The sequence below is a fragment of the Branchiostoma floridae genome, chromosome 10, assembly GCF_000003815.2.
Source record: "Branchiostoma floridae strain S238N-H82 chromosome 10, Bfl_VNyyK, whole genome shotgun sequence".
NCBI classification, from domain to species: Eukaryota; Metazoa; Chordata; class Leptocardii; order Amphioxiformes; family Branchiostomatidae; genus Branchiostoma; species Branchiostoma floridae.
In genome coordinates, this window is record NC_049988.1 from 5,263,288 (window position 1) to 5,289,586 (window position 26,299).

The 26,299-nt window shown below is 42.0% G+C and overlaps 1 protein-coding gene across 1 annotated transcript in view; it reads left to right on the top strand.

Moving 5' to 3' along the window:
• The first annotated feature begins 95 nt into the window (after positions 1–95).
• LOC118424288 (parathyroid hormone/parathyroid hormone-related peptide receptor-like) overlaps positions 96–26,299 on the top strand; it is a 46,261-nt gene continuing 20,057 nt past the window's right edge. Inside the window, exons 1-2 of the mRNA XM_035832833.1 lie at positions 96–304; positions 12,790–13,131. Coding sequence (XP_035688726.1) covers positions 13,072–13,131 — 60 coding nt within the window. The 5' untranslated portion in view covers positions 96–304; positions 12,790–13,071. The remainder of the gene's footprint in view (positions 305–12,789; positions 13,132–26,299) is intronic.

Below are 26,299 nucleotides of genomic sequence, written 5' to 3' on the forward strand. Positions count from 1 at the left end.
CGAAGGTTATTTTAGGAGAAATTGTCTTATTATTAAGAAACTGTTCCCTTGTAGCGGTAGCTGTCAACATAAAGGCTGAGGGGTCTTAGTGTCTGTCATTGCACGGCACCAAGTCAATATTGCTCGCTATTCTTGTCAGAACATGACCTTCGAACCAACGGTTTCCTTGCAGGCACTGGCCTGGCAGCTGTAGTCGTGTGCTCATATCTACAGCAGAACTCGTGTGGAAAGCTGGGCAGGTACGGATTATATTCAACAGGAGACATACAGGAGGCAACACAAGTGAAGTGGTCCAGATAACCAGGTAAGGCTCACTTATATTCTAATTGTTAGACTATCGTGCTAATGATACTATGTCATCTGTGTTTGATTGTAACGTCCACGTTATACCCCCTTTCCACTAGGACGGCGCTCTCGCCGCGCTCTCTCTGCGACCTAAGATTTGACATATAGCTCAACGAATTGTATCGAAAAGAAACGAATCTTGTTACACTTTGTGCGTTTTGTTGTCTTCTCAATCACACTTTTACCTTTTGTATGATATACCCAGTGTGAAAGTGAAGGTTACACATATCATATGTAGGTCGCAGTGAGAGCGCAGCGCGATCGCCGTCTAGTGGAAAGGGGGCCTTAGCATATCGTAGGGAGATCTAACTGAAGCACAAAATCGATGGAGAACCAAAATCACTGACTTGTTGAATCATTTATACATCGCTAGGCGCTCGTGACCAAAAAAAAAAAAGATGTTTGGTTGACATGGATCATTAACTGCCACTGTCAAGCCGCTATGTAAGTATTAATCAACGTTGGAGGCTACGCACATTCACAGGCTATGCTTGATAATACTACTTTATTGCAAATTCTTGTCCGAACGCTAATTGCAGATAACACGAAAGGTGATGGACAAATAACGAAGAAGAATGTAGCATGTGTCTACTCCAGTCTAAGAACCGCAGGTTTTTCTGTACTGAGTTGGGTTTGTTTGTGATGTTAGGAGGAGAGTAGTTTCCTGTAAACGCGGAGAAATTAGGATGACATTGTGGCCCCTTGAGCTACCTGTTTTCTGTCGTGATCGTAGAACAAACAGTTCGAAATAAAACGTTCTTCGTTTTCTACGCTATCTAAGGCTACAGCAAGTCAATCTTAATTCTTGCGGATTTCTGCCAAATATCTTCTTTAGCCCCGGTTATAAAGCTCGCACGATTTACCGCGATTGAGGTTTCATGCAGGGTATCAGTGGCATATATCGTACGTTGAGAAAATCGGGCGCAATTGTCGTAGGACGATGGACATCCGACATACGTCAACTGTAGGTGAGCGTGGGGCGTCCTAAAACGACAAAAATAAATCTAAAATGAATTTAAACATGTTAAAAACGTCTCAATGGTCGTACGGTTGTTATCATCCACATACCACGCTTGTACCAAGCTACAATACGGCCATCTTTCTACTGATGACGTGAAATATTAATAAATTTTAACGATGTTGTTCTGGCTTCAGCTTTCCCTGATATTGTTGATGAAAAGGGAATCAAACCATCAGTATCAACTGTTCACAGTAGCAACCAAAGAACAGCGCACCCGTAGAAGAGCCTGCTCCAAGGCTAGGTATTCCACTTGGCACTTTCAGGATCTGATATATACATTTGTTTGATGACTACACAAACGTGGGTTCATGATCAGATCAGATCTCGAAGAAGCCTGATGAAACAGCTGGGTAACCAAATGTACTTAGTGGTTATGGTCGGCGTGGTCATGTCCTTTTTCCTGTTCTGTGGAGAAAAACAAGCTGTAGACATGGTAAACAAAGACCCTGCCGGGACAATGACTCACATTTTTACACAAACAGCGCGATGACGGAATGTATACACTTCATTGGACAGCTTCTATTTTTGGAAGGAGTGGTCTTAAATCTTAGGGTTCACCGTACGCTAAGTATACGGACCTTCTGCAGCTCGCTTTTGCCTGGCGTCGATAATGAGTTCAACAAGACCTGTTGACAAAGAGCGGTATAATACGATACTTAGGAACTTGTAAATATTGTATGTTATGCTACAGAAAGTAAACTTTTATGGATGACATCGCCTGAAGACTAACGAATAGTGGGATAGCGCAAAAAAGATGAGTAAAAACAAGATGGCTACATTAACAAGCCTGGCAATGAAAATGATATTGGCATGGCGATGATGGTCTATAAATAGTGGTGACATAAAACTCAAACTGAGAATTCACTGGAAGTTCCGGTCATGAACATTTTTTACCGCTGGTTTCGAGGCCTAGTCATAAAGTAAAGAAAATTATATTTGTCAACGATTGTTATGAAAATGATATTAAATATCATGTTTACTTTCCCTTGGGTGCTTTTAGGGTGCATTTGGGTTTTTCTGATGTGCAAGTAGCATAATATAATTAATCAATAGTATTTTCAGCAGTTTTTGAAGTTTGGGCACCTTGTTGGTGTGCATATTTGCATGAATGGTCCAGCAGTGTCTTTGTTGTTGCTTGTTGCTTGTTGTTGTTTTATTTATTTTACCAGTGGTAACATATCGCCTTTTCTAGGCGCTTTTCAATGTATCCTGGAGGGTAACCCCAGACATACATATACATACATATCAAATAAAATAAGAAGTAAAATAGTTTCTTTCTACGATACAAGTAAATCAAAATTGCAATATTATCATAATATGACTGAAAACATAAGTAGACATGAGTGTTTACCCCAAAGTTTAAAAAGTTTACTGATTATGTTGTTGCAGTATTTTCCAATGCAACATGGCAAATCCTTATGCTTGTGGGTCAAGGTTAGCCATTTGAATGTGTATTTTTGAATGTGTATTCTGGAATTCTGGGATAGTACCAGTTCCACTACTGCGATAGCATAAGCTGTATGCTGCACGATGATCGCAGTAAACCGTAGGTGGGTCCAAAGTCATTGTAAACTGACCCTAAACCGACGAAAGCTGCCCCCGTCATAGGCGCATTTTTATATTGTTCCTGACGTACGACATGTCGACAAACTGCATTGGAATCACAAGTACATAAAGATTTTAATGTATGAGGACTTATTCACTACTATTGTACCTGTATAGCATGTTTTAATTAATGTGTTTGCAGCCCTAAGACACCTGTGCCACTTCACAGTCAATGTGACCTGTCAATGTGCCTTGAGTCTTCAGCCCAGCGGTGGTTCATAATGAAGCTCATGTTGATTTGCATTACTGACTCCAGACTGTAAAGCGCGATGTTTACCTACCTAGTCACCACATTGTGGCCAGATGATTAACCGTGTGTGCAGTGCACCTGTTTCTTATCACAAACCCTTGAGAACCACGCACGACTTCTTATATCCTCCACAGGATTTTATTCACTTCGTGGTGTGCAGAGCTGCTTTGTCCCAAAGCTGGAATTAATCCTTTTATATTAAATTTGTACGTTTGTGCAGCTGGTTATCCATTCATAGTGGTCGGCAACACCGTACACGTGTCAGATTTTGTTCATTCTTTAAGGTACAACAGCGGCCACATAGAGAACAATACACGCCCGTGTCGCGGAGTATGCGGTACCCTAAATCACATTTGGATTCAGGAGGAATGTTGACAAGAATCAAACTGCGCTTTCTGTCCAAAGATATTTTTTTTATCAAACACTAAATTTGTTTACTGCAATTGATGATTATTGCGGTGATCACAATGCGGCAGAAATTGCAAAAACTGCGGCCATAGAGCTGTAGGTTTTGAACCACTAATGCCGGGATGGACCCCTAGTCTTTTTTGATAACTGTGATGGGTTCTTTAATTTGCCCGGTATGTGACTCTCCTAAAACCGGGACTTCTCCGAGGAACGGCCCTAACCGAAGCTAGTTGACTTTCCCAAGTACACACTGTCCGTGTTTGCCTCTAACCAAGATATTCTCGGCATAGGCCTCTATATGATTCTCACTGCAGTTGCAACTGATATATTTAGATAATGTTCCCTTTTCTTAAAAATCCTTTCTAAGCAAAAAAAGTAGCGGAGCTTTTAGGGACCAGATAGCTTTGGGCATCCGCCAGATTAGAGTTTGGTTCCTTTTTCTTAAAATACAGGGCGTTGAACATCATTAATCTTGTCACACTCAAACTTGATCTGCTTGGTATTTATTTCTAATTGATTGACGTCCCCGTTAGTGCAAATTGATATAGCGTGACGGGCTGGCCCGACGTGGGTACGGAGTGTACACGGAAGCCGTATGCACGTTATTTCAGCAATGATGCAATAAATAATAAAGCTGAAAATTGCTACGAACAAAATGTTTGAATAGACCTGCAAATCTTTGATAAAAGGAAATCACTGCCTAAGAATGTACGGTGGATGGCATCTTAAATCGTCCCAGATGGATTAAAGCTGTAAATCCGTTGTAAGACTTCCATGAAATGTTTGATCAGCGTTTTGTTTTATTGCATTTCTGGCAGTATATTTCAGAAACTTTACGTACAATTGCAACGAAATTTCGTACATGTGCTGGTGTTGATCTGACGATAAGGTTTAATTTGTGCGTCTTGGTGTTTGACTTTGAGACTGCAGTTGGAGTTCCTGCTTTAGTACCTTTGGCCCTGGACATGCTGTGATATGACTTTGAAAGACTTTACACCTTGAGTTTTGGGTTATGCTTGCATTTTAGCCCTATTCAGACGGAGGGGGGTAAAGCCAACTTTAATGAAGCATAGCGCCAAAACGTTTCTCTAAGTAAAAGATAGCATAGACGTATGTTCCCCACAAACCCACGAACGAAGTGACATCCTAACCTTCTTGGCGAAGGTAACAATAGAATTATGTACACTGTTGTGGTAGTTTTCAGCGCAACTTTCATAGTGCTTCGTCAAAATCATGTAGTATCTAACCGACTCCGGCCTGGCCGAATTGTAAATGATGATAGGGGGCTTAAGCAAAGTTAGGAATAAAAGCCTAGTAGGGGTTATCTGGCCCATGAGTGAACTGACCGGCCGATCATTCTAGTGCAGTTCAAATCATGTTTTTGTTTATAAGAATCATACAGAACTGTGACATGATTTGAATTGTTAGAAACTTCCATGTGAACTGATACACAGTTCAGGTGCATTCTCTAGAGTGGCTCTTCACCGAAAAACGTGATGGGTGGCGGCGGCCTATTAAGTCATAGTCTGAAATGGACATGTCTTTCCAGGAATGTTGTATCAATATCTATGCATTCTGCAGGTAACGCACTGGGTGAAGGTTTTAAATCAGACGTCACACCAAGCCTACTCTGTCAGCACGTAGTATGGAGTCTGTCACTTTATAAACTAGATATATCCCTTTGGCGCGCACATGTGTCTTGTCAACGGAAATCCCCGCCTGTGCCTGCAGGCTAGAGTGTTAATGCGATAAGAGCGCCGCATGATGGCATTTCCGCTCGGCTGGATGATGAAGGAAACAGTTCTTGTGTTTAAGATTTGATTTCCCCAAAGTCAAGCCGTTATTATTCAGGTTGATTCACACTCTTACTTCGACCCCGCTGTTTATCATGAAGGCTACAACCAACTGAAGTTAAATGAACCTAGGTTTTGTCAGATAAAACATTTCCCTCTTTTTTTTCCCCTCGATGGTACTTAAGACTCCTATATAATGACCACACCCTACCGGTATAAATCCAATAACGTAAACAATGGACTTCAGTATGCTTCAAGCACCCGTGCAGTTCAGTGGTAACTTGGCTTAGAAAGGTTACTAAGTACGTTACTCTTCTGGCCTTATTTGACATCTATAGACAACGGATGAGAAATTGGAGTTTGGATACACACTAAGAAATTAGCTGGAATATAATTAAACCTATCCCATTGTTGAAAGACATTGTTGAAAGTTGTATGTAAAGTTCTATTGAGCCCCAGTCTATACATGGCTGTTAGACACCAACATTACAAGTCATTGTTTCTAAATTTAGATACCAGCTGAAAGCTGACTCATCTGTATTCAACATTTTCAACTTGGAAATTTAGATTACTTTTGGATACTTTGATAAAATTATGACAGGGCCAATTTTAAAGTTGAAAGTTAAGAAAAATGATTTCCAAACAAAAAGTTTCATATAGTTAGTCTTGAGTATGAAAGGTATCTTTTTTCTGATTATTAAAATATCTTGAATTACATTAACAGTTATTTGGGTCAGTCTGCATAGTTTGATTGTGTTTCCGGTAAAACCAGTACAGATTATTTTAATCTTGTGACAGTTATTATGCTAATCTGTCCCTCGCAAATGTTCCTGGCTGGGAGACAGTCTAGGATGTTTATGGGTTTAACTGTTATATGGTTTGGGGGTCAATCCACCATCCAAACAGCTGGACAAGTTGGACAAGCTGCTGGTCACTAATTATGACGGGTTTGTGCATTTTCTCTGATCTATGTTCTTGAAGTAGAACAATAGAGGGTCCATGACTCAGGTGGACAATGAAAGGAACGCTATCATCGCATACCTCATTGCAGAAGCAGAGGAAGGTTACAGACACGCATTATTCTCTACCTGATATTTCGTCTCATGCATTGGGTACACATTTGGCTCTGTCGAGAATTTTGCAACCAAGCACGTTTTTAATAAACTGAACATTAAATGGTACTTAGCTCTACGCCCAAACCATAGCTTTTAAAGTCTTACATTTGGCTAGTCTAAATGTTACGACCCTCTTAATTGGTTTGGCGACAGGCATAAACAGATACCTGCCTGTAAGATCAGTGACGGTAGTGATCTGTCAGACGGTCTGTCTAGCTGGCTCCAACTGCCAAACAATCATTCGGAGAACTGAATCCCGACCGTGGATATAATATTCCCAAGCCATCAATTGCTATACTTGTGGTTCGTATTTCGCAAATGTTTTGTTGGAAAATAATGAAAGCATTGATGTTGTCTGTAATCTTGTTCATTACAAAATCCTAAGGACTGGCGACAGCATTTTGTACATTTCAATGAAGACGAGTCTTATTCGGCTTGGTAGCCATGTGTTTTTTTTATAATAGTTAATGGAACGTTATCTTAATAGTTAATGAAATGTTATATCTTGGTTTAAAATGACATTATGATAGGCAGCGATAAAATGATTTCCGTGTCACTATCTTGTAACTTTTATGAGCGACTAAAGATTTTCCAGAACACTCAACTAATGTAAGGCATATATACTTTAGGCTTGCTTTTTTCGGCGACGCCTCAGAGGCTAGCCTGATAGTATAGAGATAGTCCGTTTGACAGGGGTTCTCAAAATTCCACAGGCATGTCAGGAATTTTCCCCAGACATGTGTAGTTGCATTATCTGAAATAACTCGGGCATGGGTGAAATTCGGAATATACATAATTTGGAATATAGATAGTTAAATGCTAATCGTGCAAATCAGGAGCAAATTTGCATAATTAGTGAGTACAGTTTAAAAATACACTGCATTTCATGCTAGAATGCTCAAAATATGCCATATGTAACTCGAAAAGAGAGAAATATTTGGCTTACTGTTAAGGATATACCCGATTGACAAAAATTACCGAAATTCCACAGCAATTCGTCTGCGCGTGCGCAATTGCACCATCCTTTTGAAAGGGAATAACTCGGGAAAGGGTTGACGGATCATCGTGATTTTTGATATGTAGATAACTTCGGAGATGGATGCCATTAATAAGGGCGAACCAAGGACTGATTTGCATAATCTATACATATAATTTGCACAGTTTATTAAGCCACAGTATTTCATAACCACCAGGGCATTAAACATGACATATGTAGCTAGAAGAGAGAAATAACGATAGATTATGCAAATTGTTACCTAAGTTACATGATGAATGCGAAATTGTTATTATAGTGTTAAATGACGAAGATTCCATTATTGCGACGTTTTGAAGCAACATATACGTTAAGTTGAACATGCAGACCTAGGTCATGCAAATTAGGGTCTCATTTACATAATTTATGAGAAAATGCTACAGTCGCTTTCTGTTCTAAAACTTTCATACTTCGAACACATTGTTATTTAGGTACAGAAAATCAACTGATATCTTTTGTACAAATGAGGACCTAATTTCTATAGTCAATGAGAAACATTTATATTAGGTCACTCGTCACAATATATCACCTATCTAGTGAACAGCAATGTCAAACAAACATTCATCGCTTAAAACAATCTTCATACATACAGCCAGGCGAAAGGATAGAACACAAATACAACACATCTACAACAACAATCATTAATACTTATAAACAATAAAACCATCGCCATGGCAATAGTTTTTATTGCCACGCTTATCTATATTGAAGTTGTCAAAACAACTAAACGATTACTATCTTTATTCTGACATGTTATTGTGGTAAATCACAGAATACTGCATATTTCGATCTATACGAAATCTGACTTTAAGAATCCAAATGTGCAGCTTCAAAACACAAAAATGAAATGTTGTTTCGTCTAAATTTAAAGAAAAAACAGAAAATAATGAAACTTGTTACCTTAGTGTCAGTTTGATTCATTGTAAACTACATAGGTACATTTCGAACATTTCTTCCGAGTTCTGTCTTGTCAATTCAACGTTATGTCTTTTTTCATTTGAAGAAATTCAACTCGATATTCTGAATAAAAGCATGTATGAGTGCCCCAATGGGGGGATCCCGACAACGCTCTACGCTAAATTCTGGTGACCGGCTACGTATTACGCTGAATTCAGGGAGCCTCTCTACGCTCTACGCTAAATTCGAAAGCTTCCCCACACATTATACAGAACTCATCACCGAGCGACTGAGTTTGTGTCAAAGATGGTATTTATGATAAATAGAAGTGACAAAAGTTGAGTTAAAAGTATCAATGGTAACCGGCGGCAGACGCGGCGCCAGCAAATTTCTAACGCGGGGGTCTGGCGGGGGGGGGGGGGGAGGGGGGGGCAATATTGCTGACCTAATTTATCATCTTGACCGCCGAAGGCGCGACAATCCTAGGGGGTCGCGGGGCATGCTCCCCGGGAAAATTTTGAAATCTTGACCCTCTGAAACGTTATTTCCTGCATTTGAGGGGCAACTTTTTCTCCGAGCAGACTAGGCAATACTTAATGCCGCCAAAACAGTTACTCAAATAAAAATAAGCAACTGGATATGATTTTGGTGGAGTAACTGTTTTTGGCATACTTCTCGTATCTTATTTAATACCTGGATGTCTAACTTTCATGGACGAATCTATAATGCAATTTCTATTGAAAATACAGTTTAAGTTTTTAAGTTTGAGAGCGACGCCCCCACCATATTTTCACCATGTCGCCGTGAGCGCAGATGGTGCGGGGCGTCGCAAAGAAGGTCCACGGAAATTTTGAAATTTCGACCCTATGAAACGCAATTTCCTGCATTTTGAAGGGACTTAGGGCAATAGTTAGGGCAGGTTTGATTCCGCTATACGCACAATTCATCCATTACGTTTTTCGGTAAATTCCGGGGAGCTACAACACATTACGTAGAATTAAAAGAGTCAATTACGCTCTACGCAAAATGCACTGATTACGCTCTACGTTGAATTAAGCGATCCGTCTACGCTCTACGTAAAATTAAAACGGCCGATTACGCTCTACGCAAAAGGGCATTGGGGCCCCCATGTATATGTAATGATGTCGAGGTCGAGCCTTCCCATCTCGTAAACACCCTACCCCCCCCCCCCCCCCACACCCTGTTATTTCCGGGTTACATGACTTTTTGGATTTTCTTGTTACAAATCACAAAGTGCATTTTCACAATGAAATAAGTACGATTTTGATAAAAACTTTAACCATAGTATCAGTATTAACCATATGATATAGTGATATAGTTGATATAGTTGACTATATAGGCTTGGGTCTGTTGTATTTCCTTGTTACATATTGTTGTATATCCTTGTTTCGACAAAAGACATAAATTGTAGACGCTTTTACATTAATAATGCTAATAACCGTTTGACACGGTGAATAGACCCCCTTTGGTGGGGAATAATCAGGCACTTTCGATATCCTCGCAAGTTCTCAGCCGTCCTGAAGGCGCTGCATGATGATGACAGTCTTGGGGCCGCGAGAAGCCTGAAGCTTTGCTCTCCTGCACCGGAGTTAGGCTGCGTGATCGCGCATGTATCTTGTTTCTTGCTGTAGCGATGATGGCAGCAAAGAAAGACATTCACACAGAGGATTACGTCCCTCTAACGTATAGACCTGACGGAAAACATTTTAACCTACGAAGACCTCCGGGCGCGGACGACAAGAAGCTATCCTCGAACCGCAGAATGCAGACGACACGGCTGTTGCTGGGTGCACTGCTGATGCCTCAATATCTTGGACAACAGCTACACACAGGCTTGGGTCAGTATTAACACTGGGAAGACAGAGGTCATGAGTCAAAGGGACTCCCAAGCAGCTCCAGCGAACATCTTGATAAGGAACAAGACTTAAAAGAATGTGCCCTCCGTCACCTACCTCGGCTCCACTCAGTGTGTGAACTGTGACATAACAGAGGAGGTTCAAAGGCGACAAGGACTGACTAGCATCTCCTGTGGCAAACTTGCGGCAGGGTTTTCCTGAACAGGAGCCTGACTGTCAAGGCCAAGGATGCTGTCTATAGGACCGTTTGTACCGTGGCCGACTGGAACAAAATGATTCTAACACTTCCGAGCCTAATTCCAAACGTCACGAGGTAGATTCCAACACTTCTCAGCCCAGTTCCAAACAACGCGGCAGATTCCAACAGTCCCGAGCCCAGTTCCAATCGTGCCGCGGCAGGGTTTTCCAAGCGTGCCGCGGCAGATTCCAACACTTCCGAGCCCAGTTCCAAACAGCGCGGCAGATTCCAACACTTCCGAGCCCAGTTCCAATCGTGCCGCGGCGAAGGTTCAACCATGTGTATTTTTGTCACTTTTCAGTTCGCTTGTGCTGAACAGTTGGTGTTAATTATTACTTCAGCATCCTAAGTCCTATCTCAATAAAGTACTGAAAAAAAAACCCTATGAGAGAGTTCAAGTCCGTGCGGCCGGTGGCGTAAAAATACAGTGCCAAGTCCTTATGATAGACTTACTAAAAACTCGTGGCCAACTTGAATTCATATCATCGCCAAGTTTCCAAAGACAAAACAGGTCTGTTCGTTTAGAGTATTAAATAGCACAACACAGAAACAAAATTCTGACGAAAGAAATGTAGTCTAGACATCGCCCCCCTCCCGGTACCGGTACAACTTGCAACTTCTTAGTACTGACGACAGTCAAACTTAATTACAAGTGACCATACGTGGAATGTACGGTAACGCCATGGTTAGTAAGGTAAACATGAACACATCAACGTAATAATGCGTTTAAAAAACATGGTGTTATATTCGTTAGGTGGAAAGACTTCGTGCCATCTTGCTGGATCTGTGTCTTTCATGTATCAGTTGTACTTATATGTTCCGACGTGTATGTCCACTTTTCTCTCTGTAAGTTGTTTTTTTATTTCCTTGTATGTATATGTGAAACTGGGCCCTATTGAAAACCAGTTTATCGAGGCTGAATAGGCTACCCAGGTGTTTGAAAATAAACAAACAAACAAACAAGCAGCATGTGATAGCCGAGCTGTGACCCTTGACCCATAAGATAAGGGGCCATCCACTATACAGTGAGCCGTGGTCTCGGGAGCCCAAAGCCCAGTTCACCCTGCCTCGGAACGATTGGAACTGGGCTCGGAAGTGTTGGAATCTGCCGCGGCACGCTTGGAAAACCCTGCCTCGGCACGATTGGAACTGGGCTCGGAAGTGTTGGAATCTGCCGCGGCACGCTTGGAAAACCCTGCCTCGGCACGCTTGGAAAACCCTGCCGCGGCACGATTGGAACTGGGCTCGGAAGTGTTGGAATCTGCCGCGCTGTTTGGAACTGGGCTCGGAAGTGTTGGAATCTGCCTCGTGACGTTTGGAATTAGGCTCGGAAGTGTTGGAATCTGCCTCGTGACGTTTGGAATTAGGCTCGGAAGTGTTAGAATCATTTTGTCCCAGTCGGCCACGGTACGTTTGCCTCTCAATATTGCTGCATGCCAGTGAACCTCTATACAGACTACCCATATGGACCCTGGAGCAATTTCATACCCGCTTCCTCCAGCATATTTTAGGACTCAAGTGGTGGCACAAATTTCCCCATGCAGAGATCCGTCGCCAAGCTGGCATGGAGCCCATAGAGACCGTAATGCTACACAGGCAACTCAGGTGGGTTGGACACACAATCTGTATCCCTCCTGACCACCTACCGTGACAGGTACTGTATAGAGTAGAAAGCTCAGTCTAAGGATAAACGGACAGTTGGAGGACAACAAAAACCGTACAAGGATCAAGTAAAAGCAAATCCGAAGAAGTTTGGCATCAAACCTACTGATCTGGAAGAACTTGCCTCAGACAGAACTCTCAGTGGGTAGTGCCTTCTTCACTACCAACTTGAACCAATTAGGCTGAAGCCAGGAGAGAGCGGAGCCACAGAGCGAGTTTGTATTTGAAACCTGCGGACGGGTACTGGTGGCCCGTATCCCAGTCGCTGAGATGACGGAGTCCGCGGCGCTCTAGCTGCGCTCCAGTCAATGTTAGGTTGCAGAAAGTGCGTGGCGAGAGCACCCATGCACTGCAAATGAACGACGCAATCTGCACATTATCTCAGGTCATCAGAAGGCATAATCTCCGCGTGAATAAGGTGGTTGTGTGTTTTCATAACGAGAAAACCTGTACACCGTTTCCCCTTACACAGCCTTCATTGTTGTCTGAGGAATGTTCGGCTAGATACTTGCATTAATGAAAAGGTTTTCTTGATTGTTTTCCAGGATACTATCGCCACATCTTCGTGAGACCACTAGGACTCCCAGCGCACTCAGTTGGCAGCTACCGTGACTATCGTGCAGCCCAGCTCGAGCTGGCAGATTTGTGGTGACGGTAACGCGACACGCCCTGCTGTCCTAACAACTCCTGCGCCTCCCCCAAACGCTTGACGTGCGGTGCGTGGGCTGGCTTCTATCACGGGATCCACAGCGGGCCAGCGGACGGTGGGACGACGATATCCTCAGGTGAACCTTTGGCCCCTGAACAGCGGGAGCTGACAGGGCGACATGGCGGGCGGCCGACAGAGGGTCGCGGCCGCGCTCGCCTTCCTTGTCATGTCCCTTCAGGTACGTGTCGCTATGCTTCTCCTCACCGGGGAAGTTACACTTGTCTTACTACAATACAATCCTGTATCACATTCAGACTATCTCATTGCGTTCTGTAGGTGAGCGTGAGGAGGTTTATACATGTTTACATGATTGTGTTGACAGTCGCACCCACATAATCACAAGAATACACTACATGTTAATGTTTATGTAGCAGGTACAGATTTGTAAGCAGTGTTACTATTAGGCTTAAATCTCCGTGGGTAATCTCCGGCATTTTCGTTGAAAAATTAGAGCTTAGAACAGGCGATTATTGCCCGATGGCTGGATGGTACAGCAAACAGTTTTGTCACTGTCAGTGAGTCGACGTTAGATCCGTCTGTGCCTTGTTAGTCGCCCGAAGTAATCAACACTAACAAAGTGGTAACTGATAGCTTATCTATCCCGTATTCTCGGCAACATAGAGTGGCTGAGAGATTTGAGACAATGCATCGGTAGCCACTATAATGCTCATGATTGTTGATGATAATTTACAGACAGAAACTGCGAATGTTTGGATTCCTTGGCCCTCTATTAGTAGACCACAAAATATTCCGTTTACTATCCCAGTGTTTCCGCTCCCCACCTGGAATGTAGCACCGTACTGGCATAACACATATCGTCAGCCCAGATGTAAGCTGCATCAAGATTATCATCATTTGCTTTAAGACAGACAAGGAAAATGTAGCAATGCACACAACAGTGCCACATAGAAAGGACAGACGGAAGTTAATTTAATGACATAGCCGTCGGGCGTGGCGTAACTGGTAGTTCGGGTCGGAATCTATAGGTCCGATCCCCGCCGTGCCCCCGACGTTGTGCCATTGGGAAAGGCACTTAACACGACCTTCCTCGCTTCACCCAGGACCAGGTGTAAAAATGGGCACCTGACTTCGGTCGTGGAGGTTAAAGGCTACCTTTACCCTCTGTCTGTACCGTTTATGTGGCACTGTCAATATAAGTTACAAAACTTGAGTGCAGTGTAACATTGTCCTCGTTTGTCAAAAAGTAAATAAAAAAAAAAAAGATATTTATTTTTAAAGCTCTTTTGACGCTGTGAGGACAATGGTTTGTTATCCAGTGTGTCTCGGGCACGTTTTTCGAAGGCGGTACCCAAACCTCTCAGTCTGCCCCATCTTCCTCCCCACCGAAATTGGGGACCCATTCCCCAAAGGCACAGGATCGGTGACATGATGTTTCGAACCCGCGACCGGTTCTGAGCCAAACACGGCCCAAACGACACCAGTTTATAATGCTGAGCGATTTGATTCATAATTAAGCCTGGATCATATAGACATATTCTTCCTTTGAGAATAAGCAGATTTCTGCAACATTACTGCCTAAGAGCTTAGAAACGCGAAACATGTGATAACCTTGCGCTTATCGCTGACCGGTCATCTGGAAGCTGGAATTGACGAGCTGCTGAGTTTGAAAGCGTGCTTGATTGTGTTTGGATATAGACAGAAATTAAGACATAGATAGCGGGGCAGCAGTCAACAGTCATCATTCAGGGGTAAATGCTGCAACATGACGCCACATCTAAAGTCCCCGGGTCTATTACTTGTCGTGTTTAGTAGCCTACCAACCTTGCCGTTCTTAATCTCTGCCAGTAAAGATTGTGGCAGCACGTTGTATCATAGTCGTGGCTAAATTAAGACGCATTTTACAGTAGATAGCTGAACTTTGTTCCCACACCGGCAGCCACTTCACCTTATCTACTGCAAGCGTCTCCTCACACCACTTAAAGAAACAAGTGGAGCTATCTTGTCTACTATGTTAACTACTCGTGCGGATGGGTTTCCATGATAAAACGTCTCTGTTGCTGTGGTCGATTTCACAGGACTTCTGGATATCAGATAACAACTCACCCTTCTGGCATCTGTTCAGGTTATTTTCTTGTATCTTTTCAAACCCTTTTCTTGTTTCGAAAAGTGATGCCTAAACGTTAGAGAATATCGTTTCGTTAGGTTTTTGCATTTTGCAAAAGATCCATAATTGCAATGTAATCAATAAATCGGTGTACATTTTGCTGTCAAACGGAAAGAAACAGAATTTCTGGACGGTGCCAGGGTCGTGTTCTGCAACATGAGGGTGTTTATACACTTCAAACAAACAGCCGTAAATCTCGCAAGGTTGTCGGATAAGCCATCTGCAATTTTGAACAAGGAGGGACAGGGATGTCTAATTAACTGCTTGAGTTGTCAAAGAGGTAGTCGTTTAAGCTAGTATCTTGGCAAACTTTCGAACTGTAAACTTTGTGAAAAGTTTAGCTGACCATTATTATATACAGACTCCACCACCATGGAGGCAACTGACGGTTAACACGCAGGGTGATGTTTTTATTTGAACATAATGATCTTTTAGATAACCAACACGCCTTTTTTAATCTCCAAGCAAATGGACACCTTTTGACTACAATACAATCCTGTATCACATTCAGGATGTGTGTGTGCTTGTGTGTGAATGTGTGTTTGTGTGGGTGGGTGAGTGTTTGTGTGTGTGTGTGTGTGTGTGTGTGTGTAGGTGTGTGTGTGTGTGTGTGTGTGAGAGAGAGTGAGGGTGAGTGTTTGTGTGTGTGTGTGGTGGGGGGGGGGTGCGTGAGTATGTGTGTGTGTGTCTGTCTGTCTGTCTATCAACAAAAACAGCTGGAAGGATTGATTTCATACTCGGTTTGTGGGGTGTGAGGAACACTGCAAATGCTAGCGGCTCCACTTGGTATTGCAGCGGAAGTTACGATTTTGATATATCGTGTTCTGGACAAGCTATGGTCACGATTTTCGGTGTTTGATAGCACTTGTGTTAGAGCAGTAGTGACATGAGTTTGGTTAGTTTGGGCATTTTAGGGTCATTTTTGTCAAATAGTTCCGAGAATAATTCAAGAAAGGAATAATGGATGTTCATGATTTTTGGTATGTAGAATGCGTTGACAAAGGTGTACAAAATAAAATTAGAATTGAAATAAAACATTCTAAACAGGATAACTGAAGCCGTTCCCATCATTTTGAGTATGCGGGTAGCTTTGGCAAAGATGTAAATAACGATATACACCTTATGCAAATGAAGACTTAATTTGCATGATTAAAGAAGAAATTGTATAATTCTATTGTTTTCCGTAACTAGACTTCCAAAATGTAACAGATGTTATACATGACAGGTGGGACATAAACAGATACTAAAAATGTTAGTTGAGGGTGAACATAAAAAATGCATACATTATGCAAATGAGTAAGTCGTTTGCATAAAGTTTCTGTCATGGACTTACGAGGTCGCTAAAGTCTAGCTAAAGTGTAACGTTACGGTGTCATTTCTGACTAAGCGGAAAACATCCTGCTAACTTTTTTGAAGTGCAATTTCGGTCAGTAGTTAATTGCTCAGGAAGAACTGTTATTGTATCAAACGTAACTGTTGAACAAAACAACATTGTTGGCTCAGTGTACTTTTACATGCTGCTCGACCTCTCAGTTCCATGTTATGGAGTAGCACTGTGTTACCGGCATCGATTGGGCTTTAATCATGACGAATGTTGCGGATTCCCTGGCTCTATGCTGTCAGCTTTAGTCATATTGCTAACATCTTGTTGGACGTTAAACCACTTTGGTACTTTCAGAAAGTTTGAAACCTTGTCTCTGTGCGGTGGACCGGGATTTGCTCAGTTTGTAGAAAATCCTGTTCATGATAGCTACCCAGGAAACTGGTAGACAGGTGCTCCTAAGTCGAGGTAGATGCGTAGTCTTATTTTTGTACGGTATGTTTTATTCATTTATATATTTATACACATGTCAAAGGATAGTTAACGTTAAGTACATGTAGTTCTTAGGACCCATTCTCACCAGACTGTGAGTGTACTAGATAAAACTACTGGTGTGCACCCTGGTATTTTTAGTATTCTTTGCCACAGAAAATCTCTTCATAATTTTAATGTTGACACCAGTGCCACTGTATAATTTAATACGGTAATAACGGCCTTGTGGGTTGTGGTTCCCCACCGCTTTCAATTTGGAGTCTGCCGAGGAAGCTATCCATAAAAGTAAGCGCTGTGACTTCACAGTCATATTTGTCGATAATCAACTAGTCTGTGTACTAAATCCGGGCTTTCTAATCACTTCCACCCAGACGCCAATTTCCGTACTGTGTTCACCACCTTATCTTACATCCACTCCATATTCCTGCCTTTCGGCAATTCTTTTTCCATGTTACTGAGATAAGGATGTTTTTTAGCTTTTAGTGTCGGCCGATTCCATATGGATATATTAAATGACGTTCTCAGATTACAACAGAACATAGCAAGTATATTTTGTGAATGACAACAGCGCGCTAATTAATTCTCGTCTGATGTTGAATTCTTTCCCTCCAAATTCTTCCAGAAATGGTTAACATGACGAGTAACTAGGTACCATAGTTGAAAATATGTTTTGTCGTACCTTAATTGACATTGTGCTTGGAGAAGTGCTAGTGGTGAGGTACATGTGCGTTAATGTTGTTGAAGAAGTGAACTACATGTAGTTCAATAGTCAACTTCACAATATGTAAATAATACCAATCTACGACGATGGTGTCATTTGGTGTACTTATTGGCTGAGATACCATGTTTGTCACTTTGTTTCTTTTTAAAACGGTAATGGTATCTATTGGTATCTATTTTTAGTTTTGTTTTCACCATCTGTCCTTAGATTTGGAGTGGATATCATTGTAGTGAATCGACGTGTTTCTTTGTAACCTTCACCCTGCCATGGTCAATGGTAGTCACGCCTGCAGATTTATCGCTGTTATCATAGCTGGACAGATCCACTAGGTTTGTTGCACTTAAGGCTGACAACGCTGAAAAATTGATGGAAGTGAACTAGAACTTTTGACTGGAAACAAAAGCGATGCGGCTGTAACAGGTGTCAAACTCGGTGCAATGTCATTCCTCACTGACGGACGGGCTTTTTACGGATTACCAGGGTCTCAGGATATCCTGAATGTCAGATGTAGAAACATCACCCAGTTAGCCTCAAAGTCGCAGTCTTTTTTGGCACAATTGATGTTGACAAAATTTGCAACCCGAGACAAACATTCCAATCCTCAAAGCTTTTATGTTTTCTGCTTGCTGTTAAAGGTTGATGCCCGTATCTGTCAGTCTCGATGAAGCATCTCTGAGACGGAAGCCAGTAAAGAAAGTTATTATTTTTTCATGTGTGCAGTCAAAGAGGCTGCTTTTTATTGCGTAGAAGTAACTCTTTTATTGCGAGACGCCACATTAGTGTGGATAGTTGAAGGTGAAATGGTCCTTTGACTCTTGTCATAGCGCACCTAACTGTTATTATGCCAAGTGCGGATAATGCATGCTTATGAAATTTCAATCATTAAGCTCAGAATCTCTCTGTCACTTATGCCAAGAAAGTAGTTTATATTACCTTTGTTAAGAAGATTGAGTTTGAGTTTTGATACCTGCTAGAAATCTGTGTGTTTGCTGTCGCTATAACTCGGGAGACAGTAAAGATATTCTGTATGATATTTGGAAGGTGGTTAGGTCAAGTTCGATGACGGGTGGCTTTTTACCGTACCCTCATTTCTTTCCATGCAATGGGCGTACTTATGTGCAGTACTTGGACATATCGATCCACTTTTTATATGTGAATGTGTATTCTATATCCCAACCTGGTGCCGTCGTGTTTCTCTTCATATCTCGGGTCGTGTTAGGGCAATATAAGATGGACAGAGCAAGGATTTGGAATTCGCTAAACCATTCTGTAATGGCGATAATTCTGTAAGTGCCAGGTTGAACAATAGTGTTTTTCCCGGACATAATATGGCATTGCGAGATACCCATGGTAGTCTGGTCGTTAGAGATCTTTTTAATGCGTATCTGGTAACTTATAAACAATCTTGTCACTATTAAACTGTACCATTATAGGTTTATTTCGGTCTCTATTAGTTATACATTACTACTCTTCCTGGAGTTCAGGTTAGAATAATACAAAATATATAACAAACAAAAATGCAACAAATCATACCTTTGAATTAACAGAAAGCAAGCATAGGTACGGTGGCATAGGGTGAACCCAAAATCTGCTAAGAAATGCATACATGTAACCGTTATAAGTCAGGCCAGATTGGTCGATTATCACATAATGTTAAGACATTATATTCTACCTATTGTCAGGAAATATTGACTTCCCACTTATGTGGTTGAGTTGAGTACACAAGTGAACCTCCATGGGGGTACTTTGTCACTTTATACAGCGGTACTTTATACAAGTACAAGCTTGTTTCCAATGAGCATTTATATGTTCAACTTGATACCTGCTAGAAACTTGTGCCGAAGACAATTTACTTACTTGAATCTAAAATCATAGCAACAACACGCGCGCAAAATCTGCAACTTTCTGTAATGGTAATGCATATTCTGTCATGACCTAATAACACTTTACTGTCCCAAGCAACCGAAGAATGGTTGCTGGTAGAGTATATCCACCTAAATGATAACCCAATCTAAAAAAAAACGTTTGTAATTCAACTCACGCTTGAAGTTTATTACCTTCTGTTGGAAAACTTTTCTCTCGTCGTAATGGCAAAGTAAAATGAATGCATGACGCTGATAGTAATCCCAACCTACGTACACATCAAAGGCCATATTCATAATAACGCTACTGAAGGGATCAGCATCAGCCAGACGGGTTGCTATTTTATGAAGTAGGCTCATGCGGTGTTTTTGATGAAGCTTACATGTCACATGGAATTCTCGGTAATGTACTGACCATGAAAATAACATAATAAACTTACTTCTTTCCATGGGTAAAGGAAGTCAGTATAGATGGTTCTTAAGATTAAAGGTGTTAAGATTCTCCGCAGTCTCAACATTTATGTTGACTTCATTTCTTTTTAAAATCTTTTATGATGCGGGTATGTTTCATGTAAGTTCCCTTCATAAATAAACTTACGTTTCAACTATACGGCTCAGCCAAGTTTTCACTGATCATAAACAAAGAAAAAACAGCAACAAAGAGAAGGACTGAAATAAATGTTGCTTTCGACTTACTTATGATTCTCAACGCATCGCCATCGAACTTCATGAAAATGATAGCTAATGACCATACTCAAGTGCCAAAATTCCTTAGTGTTAAAAATGATTGTAGGACTAAGCCTAGCTAGCTATAAGATTGGCGAAGGACAGAGTTAGGTGAAGTATGGTGGTGTGTCGACTACTTATTGTGCCGCAATGACCTAAAAAGAGGTCAAGGGATTGGTGAGGTGAGGTGAATGGTAGGAAATACATGAGAAGGGGCTGCACGAGCAACCTCCATGGAGGAGCTCTACAGAGCTGACCTCCATGGAGGTTGCTCGTTCAGCCCTCCAGCTCCACCGTGCGAGCTCTATGCGCTATGAATACAAACACTTGGTTCTCGTCACCTTCATGGAATTTTTAGTACGACATGGAGGAGGTTCTCTCGTAGAGGACAAACAACCGGACTGAACTAGCAGCTGTACGCAAAACATGGTACACGGGCTATGAATGTTTTTTGATTCACGTCACCCAAAACCAATTGATCTTAGCGCTCTATACAGTAACAGAGGGCTGTTTGAGTAGCACTCTACGGGTTATGACTGTAAACACTTGGTTCACGAAACCCAAAACAAATCGGTCTTAGGGCTCCATTCAGAGATACTGTAAACAACAAACACACGGAGCCGATAGCTGTTTGAGCAGCTCCACGGGCTATATGAATGTAAACACTTGGTTCACGTCACCATCAACAAATCGGTGTTTAGGGCTCTATACAGGGATACTGTAAACAACAAACACACTGAGCCGATAACTGATCGAGCAACTCCACGGGCTATATGAATGTAAACACTTGGTTCACGTCACGATCAACAAATCGGTGTTTAGGGGTCCATACAGAGATACTGTAAACAACAAACACACGGAACCGAAAGCTGTTTGAGCAGCTCCACGGGCTATATGAATGTAAACACTTGGTTCACGTCACCATCAACAAATCGGTGTTTAGGGCTCTTTACAGGGATACTGTAAACAACAAACACACGGAGCCGAAAGCTGTTTGAGCAGCTCCACGGGCTATATGAATGTAAACACTTGGTTCACGTCACGATCAACAAGTCGCTGTTTAGGGCTCTATACAGAGATACTGTAAACAACAAACACACGGAGCCGATAACTGATCAAGCAACTCCACGGGCTATATGAATGTAAACACTTGGTTCACGTCACCATCAACAAATCGGTGTTTAGGGCTCTATACAGGGATATTGTAAACAACAAACACACGGAGCCGAAAGCTGTTTGAGCAGCTCCACGGGCTATATGAATGTAAACACTTGGTTCACGTCACCATCAACAAGTCGGTGTTTAGGGCTCTATACAGGGATACTGTAAACAACAAACACACGGAGCCGATAACTGATCGAGCAACTCCACGGGCTATATGAATGTAAACACTTGGTTCACGTCACCATCAACAAATCGGTGTTTAGGGCTCTATACAGGGATATTGTAAACAACAAACACACGGAGCCGAAAACTGATCGAGCAACTCCACGGGCTATATGAATGTAAACACTTGGTTCACGTCACCATCAACAAGTCGGTGTTTAGGGCTTCTATACAGGGATACTGTAAACAACAAACACACGGAGCCGATAACTGATCGAGCAACTCCACGGGCTATATGAATGTAAACACTTGGTTCACGTCACAATCAACAAGTCGGTGTTTAGGGCTCTATACAGGGATACTGTAGACAACAAACACACGGAGCCGATAACTGATCGAGCAACTCCACGGGCTATATGAATGTAAACACTTGGTTCACGTCACCATCAACAAGTCGGTGTTTAGGGCTCCATACAGAGATACTGTAAACAACAAACACACGGAGCCGATAGCTATTTGAGCAGCTCCACGGGCTATGAATGTAAACATTTGTTTCACGTCACCCAAAACAAATCGGTCAGAGGTCTGTCCAAGCAGCCCTCTACGGGCTTTGAATGTAAACATTTGGTTCACGTCACCCAAAACAAATCGGTCAGAGGTCTGTCCAAGCAGCACTCCACGGGCTTTGAATGTAAACATCTGGTTCACGTCACCCAAAACAAATCGGTCAGAGGTCTGTCCAAGCAGCGCTCTACGGGCTTTGAATGTAAAAATTTGATTCAAGTCACCCAAACAAATCGGTCTTAGGGCTCTATACGGTAAACGGAGGGCTGTTTGAGCAGCTCTACGGGCTATATATGTAAACATCTGGTTCACGTGAGTTACCCAAGAAAGTGAATATTTTTTTCTTCAAGCGGATTTTTGGTCACAGAATAGTGAGTTGGGAAAAGTACTAGTAGTCGGAATTTATCGGTTCGCTCCCTTCACGTGGTGACCCAACCTCTGCTGAGAGAATACTGATACTTGTTTGCCATTGTAAAGAATGCAGAAACTTCGCACCTTTATGCTAATTCTGTTTTGGTTTACTTCAGGCTCAGCCCTGTAACAAGTTTGTAGACATCTTTGGCAAATTATCCTCCTTTGCTGGCTAATTCCTTCCCCAGCTTATGTTACTTTTTTAATGCCACCGGAGAAATCTGCTTGGAGATTAACATTTTTGGTTCAATACGAAAAAAAAAACACATATGGCTTCATAAAGATATATTTTGACCTGTTATGAGGAGATCTCTAAAGAAGGGGTGCCTGCTTTTATAAGAATATAACGGCTTTCGTAAAATGTACGAATTTATAGTTATTTTATACGATTCATTACCAAAAAACACACGGATTTGAATACAAATGAGCTTTGCGAAATGCACACTAAATTTGCGACTAGTAGAGCTCTTATGCATTCCGTAAAAACAAGGACGTTCTATCAGACATTGGTAAAAACAACCCATTAATTGAATGAAGCGGTTTGTTGGCTCTCGCCAGGAAAGCCCGAAGTTCGCACCTCCGTGCTAATCCGAAATCGCCCTTACCACACCAGGACACTGACGCCGGAAGCAGCTGGCTTATCGTCGTATAACTTTCCAAGCAGATGTTGGTCGAGTAAAATTTCCCCGCTGGTCCTACCGGCATATGAGATGTTCACAATGTTGATTAGACTCTACTAACCTGTACATGCTAGATTGGAGAGTGGGTCATGTAGTCTGGTAGAGCAAAAAATGAATAAGGTTCCGTGGGAAGAGTACTATAATGTCAAAGTACAGTTTTCGCAAACTATCTTTGACTACTAGTATTGAATCAATATCAATCTCAAAGGTTTCATCATTGAACACAAGTTTGTAAGCTCTTCACAATTCCAGGCAAAGGACAACTTTTGTGATCACTACACTCCTTCGTCTGAGTTTGGTACTTATTAAGTCTATTAACCTTAGGCCTGATCTGATTGGCGATCAAAGAAACACACAAATCTGACTTAATTCATATGAGTTTTACGGAATCCATACGAACCTTTAGAGCTCGTATGAATTCCGCAAATATGTCCTGAATACACCCCTGTAACGACAGACATGGTACATCATGTATGCTTCACCTTCAAGAAATCATATTTCTCAAACCACCCCCTTCCCACCACACTCACAAACACGACTGTAACAATGATTTTTCTCTTTCATGGCAAATCAAAACAACCCTTTCATTGAATGAAGCAATCGGTGAAATGTTTTTCGCTCTCGCAAGGAAAGCTGGAAGTTCGCACCCCGTGCTAATCCGACGGACATCGGCTTTACCACGCCGTAAACAGCTTCCTGACTAGAGAGGCCTATAACTTTCCAAGCAGAGGTTGGTGCAGAAAAGTGTGATCCTTTACTCCAATGTCACTTTCTCCATTGGTCCTACCGGCACATGTGAAGGTCAAGATGTTCTCTACAAACCTGTACATGCTGGCTTGGTCATATAGTCCGTTAAAGTGATAAAGTCAAAGTACAAGCCTTAGGTTTTAATATCCAACACTAATGGTGGGTACAAGCAAGGAGGTGAGAAAACTTTCTTAGTACGAGGTTTGCAACATTGGTGGGTACTGTTATAAACCATCATTACTACATACCAATTATCAAGTACCATTATATAATCTATATCATTATTCTATAGGAGAACTTTGCACGCTAATATGAGGTTTCTCCCATTCAAGCACGTATCCCGCTCCACTTAGAATGTACCCGCAGTCGCCTTCGGTGCACTGTCTTCGAACGGGACTGTATTTTATGGGGGGGGGGGGGATCTTGGTTCGCGATTTTAAACACTACATAAGTTCTCTTAGACATTACATAAGTTCGAGCAAGGACGTTCGAGGAAGGGGGTTTGCCGAGGAAGGGTGTTCGCTTAGGAAGGGAGTTTGCCGAGGAAGGGAGTTTGGCCTTCCACAGCAAACTGGCACAAGGCAACCTAGCCAACGTTGAAAATCGTAACCCCCTTACCCCCACCCCAATAATAACCAGACCTGTTCGAGGACTACAACTGAGGATATACTAGTACCCACAGGGGGTTTATACATATATCATTATCTGTATTTTTTTATGTTACGACATAACCTTTGCTTTATCAATTTTTCTAGAGTAACTGATAACAAAGGCATAAAGCACTGTACATGTACAACTGATGAAAAATACATTAGATACCTACAGCACCCACTGATCTCTATCCATATAAACATTGCACACGGTAGGCCAAGTTTAGATTTACAGCTCAAATAGTTCTAAAGAAAAATGTTATGTTACTGCCAGTTACTGACCAACCTATCTTTGATGTTCATGATCCTCAGAATCAACACTTGTACATGTATGGAAAGGTTATTTGCAACAAATTACTTCATACAGAGGTTTCGAGAAGCTCGTTGTTCTGTCAAGCAGAGGTTGGTGGGAAAATCGCGACCTTTTCCTTTCATAATTTTTTTCGACCTTCAAAAAAAAATGAATCAAAGGAAATGGTCACGATTTTCCCCACGGACCTCTGTTTGGGGACTACGTCATAGGCCAGAAAGCCAGCTGCTTCTGGCGTCAGTGTTCTGGTGTGGCAAGGGCGCGCTTTGAGACGATTTCGGATTAGCACGAAGGCACGGAGGTGCATACTTTCAGCTTTCCTTGCGAGAGCCGACATATAAACAATGCACGGCTTGCTCCATTCAATAAGCGGGTCGTTTTTTGTTCTTTCAACCTTTGTAGCAAACCAAGGATTTTTTAAGCTCCTTGATCAAGGCATGCAAAAAATTAATAATTATTCCTAGTGTTTGTGTGCTTTACACACTCTTGCTTTTGTCGGGGGGGGGGGGCGTTCTGTTGCCCACTTTGCAAAAACAACATGTGGTTGCATAAAAGAAATATTTAGACCTGTTGCAATCCTCGTTCCAAGGAAGTTTTACCTCATTGCCCGAATCCGACAAGGATGGGTGGATTTGTTTTGGGTGACGTGAACCAATTGTTTACATTCATATAGCCCGTGGAGCTGCTCAAACAGCTATCGCTATGGCTCCGTGTGTTTGTTGTTTACAGTATCTCTGTATGGAGCCCTAAACACCGATTTGTTGATGGTGACGTGAACCAAGTGTTTACATTTATATAGCCCATGGAGCTGCTCGATCAGCTATCGGCTCCGTGTGTTTGTTGTTTACAGTATCTCTGTATGGAGCCCTAAACACCGATTTGTTGATCGTGACGTGAACCAAGTGTTTACATTCATATAGGCCATGGAGCTGCTCGATCAGCTATCGGCTCCGTGTGTTTGTTGTTTACAGTATCTCTGTATGGAGCCCTATTAAAACACCGATTTGTTGATGGTGACGTGAACCAAGTGTTTACATTCATATAGCCCGTGGAGTTGCTCAAACAGCTATCGGCTCCGTGTGTTTGTTGTTTACAGTATCCCTGCATGGAGCCCTAAACACCGATTTGTTGATGGTGACGTGAACCAAGTGTTTACATTCATATAGCCCGTGGAGCTGCTCAAACAGCTTTCGGTTCCGTGTGTTTGTTGTTTACAGTATCCCTGTATAGAGCCCTAAACACCGATTTGTTGATGGTGACGTGAACCAAGTGTTTACATTCATATAGCCCGTGGAGTTGCTCGATCAGCTATCGGCTCCGTGTGTTTGTTGTTTACAGTATCCCTGTATGGAGCCCTAAACACCGATTTGTTGATGGTGACGTGAACCAAGTGTTTACATTCATATAGCCC